Source organism: Conger conger, chromosome 18, assembly GCF_963514075.1.
Source record: "Conger conger chromosome 18, fConCon1.1, whole genome shotgun sequence".
NCBI lineage: Eukaryota > Metazoa > Chordata > Actinopteri > Anguilliformes > Congridae > Conger > Conger conger.
In genome coordinates this window covers 29,070,988-29,075,183 of record NC_083777.1, presented here as the reverse complement: position 1 = coordinate 29,075,183, position 4,196 = coordinate 29,070,988, and the positions used below count along the sequence as shown (strand labels likewise).

The following is a 4,196-nucleotide window of genomic DNA, read 5'->3' as shown; positions in this document are numbered from 1 at the left end:
GGAGCAGTTCCACACTAAAGTATAATTTTAACGAAAAAAAATCTGGAATGTCAACTCTGAAAACCGTCATCCTTGCAAAACCATGGACTGCATTAGGACAACCAATACTTTGGGCCTATCATTCATTCGTATCAAGTAGAGGCAGGGAGAGAGAGATAGATAGAGAGAGAGAGAGAGAGAAATCTCTGCTTTAATATACAGCTCTCTGCAAGTCCATTAATATCGGACCCCTCCTATGAGGATCACATCTCATTTTCACTTTCAGTCTCTCATCCCTCGTCCCTGACTTTTTGTCTCTCTCCGTCTCATTCGTTACCAGGGTAATTCAGTGTGCTGTACAGCTGTCTGATTAGCATGGTGTGTGGGCAGGTGTGTGATACGCTGCTCTCCTGGGGGCTTTCCTGACCGCTAATGATGATAGCGTATCAGCCTGTCCGCTCAGGTGTTCGCACAGCAGATAACTGTGAGTTTCACAGGTAATCCCCTGAAGCTGTGGACCCCTGCTGGTACCAGCCCCATTCCCCAACCACCCCCCACCCCTCCCTGCTCTGTGATACCCTATCACAGACACACACGCACGCGGACACAGACACACACAGACACACACACACAGACACACACACACACACACACACACACACACACACACGCACACACACACACACAAGCAGACACACACACACACACACACACACACACAGACGGAGACACACACAGACACACACAGACACTCGGACACAGACACACACAGACAGACACACACACGCAGACACACACACTCACAGACACATACACACACACACACACACATACACACACACACACACACACACGCAGACACACACACGCACAGACACGCGCAGACACATACACACACACTAACAGACAGACACACACACACACACACACACACACACACAGACACGCTCACACACAGGCAGACACACACACAAGCAGACACACACACACACACACACACACACACAGACGGAGACACACACAGACACACAGACAGACACATACACACACAGACAGACACACACACACACACAGACACACGCAGACACTCAGACACACACACAGACAGACACATACACACACACACAGACACATACACACACACGCACACACGCAGACACACAGACACACACACAGACAGACACATACACACAGACACACACACACACACGCAGACACGGAAAGACACCTTTCTTCTCGTACCGACAGTTGTGCCGTCTGGAAAAACGCCCAAATACGCCCAAATCTCCAAAACCTCCAAAACGTGTGTTCTTCTGCCTTCCGGAGGGGTGAAGCGTTGCCGTGTTATGACATTAACGAGAGTAAACAGCGCCCCCTCAAGGCCAGTTTATGCTTCGGTGGCTAAGTGTCTCAGTTCTGACGGGCGTCCTGTACCTGCCGATTTTTGCAAGGTCGCAGACGCCCGTCAGTGTCGCGGAATCGTGATTGGTCGACTGAAAGGAAGACAAAAGGTTGCCATGGCGAGGATACTCGTTGACTAGGCTACTCGTTTTTATGAATGAAGACGTGTTGTTTACATAGCTAGCGAGGAAAATGAACGGGTTTGTGTAGAAGGTAATTTAGTCGTACAACACTTGATCGCCGACGCATAAGTCAGCCTTTAGAGGACTGCCTCTGTTGTAGCCGTGCGCTGCTGCCAAAAACACAGAAAAACATTATTATTATTATTATTACTGTTATTATTATTACAGCCACACTTGTGCATGGTCACAGATTTCAGTCAGTGTACCAATAACAGTATAGATCCTTTGCGTCTGTTTGCCTGTTAGCAGGGTGTCTGCCTTAATAGTTTTTACTTTGTTATTAATTTTTTTGTTATTTTTGTTGATGTTATTTCCGGGCTGCTGTGCTCTGCCTCATTGTGCATTTCCAGTCAGGCAGTGTCGCCCCACGCCCCGGCCGTGGGGTCCTTTCGCTTGTGGAGGTTGTTTGACGAGGCCGCGGGGTGCGAGTGGAAACCAGTGTTTATGCACTTTACTAAGAGCCACTTAAGGTCAGCCTGGCTTTATCATGGGTGGGACAAGCGCTCGTGTGTTTCCTAATCTCCCCCCCCCCACCCTGCGCCTCTTCCTGGGTCCCACAGTAACGCCTGGAAGGCAGCAGGTTCAGCTCAGCCAGCCACAGACGATGTGTTCCTGCTACTCCACAAGCAGTTTTTATTTGATGCATTTTTATCAAATCTGTCTGTATCGATGTTACTGAGCTAGCGAGTGTGCTAATCTGTCGCTGTGAAGGTTTCTGGTTTTAACAGCAGCTGCCTTCCAGGGCACTGTAACTGCAACATCAGTTAGTGGTCACAGTCAGTTTTGTCACCGTTGGGTTCTATCATCCGAGTTTGATAACTTGGCTACTTTTTCTGCTGGTCCGTCTTCTCCAGAGCTCCGCTTGCGTGCTCCCTGTAGCTCGCTCCTCTGCTGCAGCCATCCTAACCAGCTGAAGTTTACATCTCACCACCAAAACCAGCTAATTACAGCATTCTGCGTCATCACACTATTAAAAATAGATACTTGACATCCTCTCTCCCTCTCTCTCCCCCCCTCTCTCTCCCTCTCTCCCTCTCTCCCTCTCTCCCTCTCTCTCTCCCTCTCTCTCTCTCTCTCTCTCTCTCTCCCCCTCTCAGGAGTGGGTGCGGACCCCAGCAGACCGCCGTGCCGGAAGGCCAGAGACGTGCGTAAGGAGCGGAGGCAGCTGAGGGAGCAGCAGAGGCTGCAGGAGGGCGGGGCCCCGCCGGCCGACTCCGCCCCCGCCGACTCCGCCCCCGCCGGCTCCGCCCCCGCCCCCACCCCGTCCAAAACGCCCAAAACGCCCAAAACGCCCAAAACGCCCAAAACGCTGGAGGACCTGATCGCAGAGTCCCTCCCTGAAGATGCCAAACATCAGCTGGAGGTGAGGGCCGGTTTTGGGAGTGTGTGTGACCGGACGCTAACCTCATCGCCCCCACCAGGAAGGCTGTGATTGGCTGTGATTGGCTGTGACAGGCAGCTGCAGTAACTGAGGCCTGTGAGCCAGCACTGCCTCGCTCAGAGCAAACCCCAGCACTGAATAGACCTGATTTCCATTTTTTTTTCCAAAAAAAAAAAAAAAAATAATAATAATAATAATAATAATAATTATTATTATTATTATTTCTTATTTAGCTGACACTCTTATCCAGATTGACTTACTTAAGAAGAGGTCATGTGACCATGACTGTGTTCCTGCAGGTCCCTTGTCAGAATAGACTGCGTTTACTGTGTTTACTGTGACGTGTACTGGTGGATCCAGCAGGGGGCAGTGTGGCTGTGCTGTTCCAGGGCAATTTTTATCTGTTTCTTCTCCTTCACCTTCTCTTTTTTTGCGCTTTTTCTGTCTCTCTGTCTATCACTGTCATTCTCACTCCTGCCTTGCTCTCTCTCTCACACTCTCCCACGATCTTTTACCGTCTGTTTTTCTCAAGAGAAATTGGCCATGAAAAAAACTAAACTCTAATGAATTGCCTTTTTAAGAATATCTTTTATAGTATTGTTTTAAAGTACTTCTTTCAGTGATTCAGAACGGTTCCGTTTGAGCTGAACTCCGTAGTGAAGGGGTCCGATTGTGTCAGAACTGAGCCGAACCCACACCTGTTCCCTGCTGAGTCTCCAGGACACGCCCGGGCTGACGTTTCCACAACGTTCACATAGCGCTGTGGCGGCGTTGCAGCCTCTCTTGTGCGGTCAGGGTAATTCAGCACGTCCCTCTGAGCTGTCTCTGGTTCTCTTTGTGATCATAATGAAGATTGAAGCTGAAGGCCTCGGTTTGAAGCCTCCATTTGGAGTCTTCGGTTAGAGCGTTTAAAGCCACAAACGCAACGGTCCTCAGTTAAGAGAGGAAAAGTTGATATTGCTCTTGGCTCCAACGTGCCTGCGATTGCACGTTTGAACCGAACAGGTGCTTCGTATTAGCGGCACGTTGGGTCCAACCGAAACCAAACGTTCGGGACCTCGGAGTGCCCTTGGAGCCGAAGATTCAGCGTTCTCCCCGTGCGCTATTGATTACGTCCCCCTTTCTCCGGGGCCCCTGTCCGGTGATGCACCTCGTCCCGACAGACCTGAAGGCACTCAGTGTTGTCTGAGTGAAAACCGGGCGTTTGGCTACACCCTGAAGGTCCAAAGAAGCTTACCTCTGACATGCCTAAC

General features: G+C 50.2%; 1 protein-coding gene across 1 annotated transcript in view; it reads left to right on the top strand.

Annotated features, from left to right (window-relative positions):
- LOC133118002 (arginyl-tRNA--protein transferase 1) overlaps positions 1-4,196 on the top strand; it is a 67,496-nt gene that overhangs the window by 16,545 nt on the left and 46,755 nt on the right. Inside the window, 1 exon segment of the mRNA XM_061227592.1 lies at positions 2,660-2,925. Within this exon segment, the coding sequence (XP_061083576.1) occupies positions 2,660-2,925 (266 nt within the window).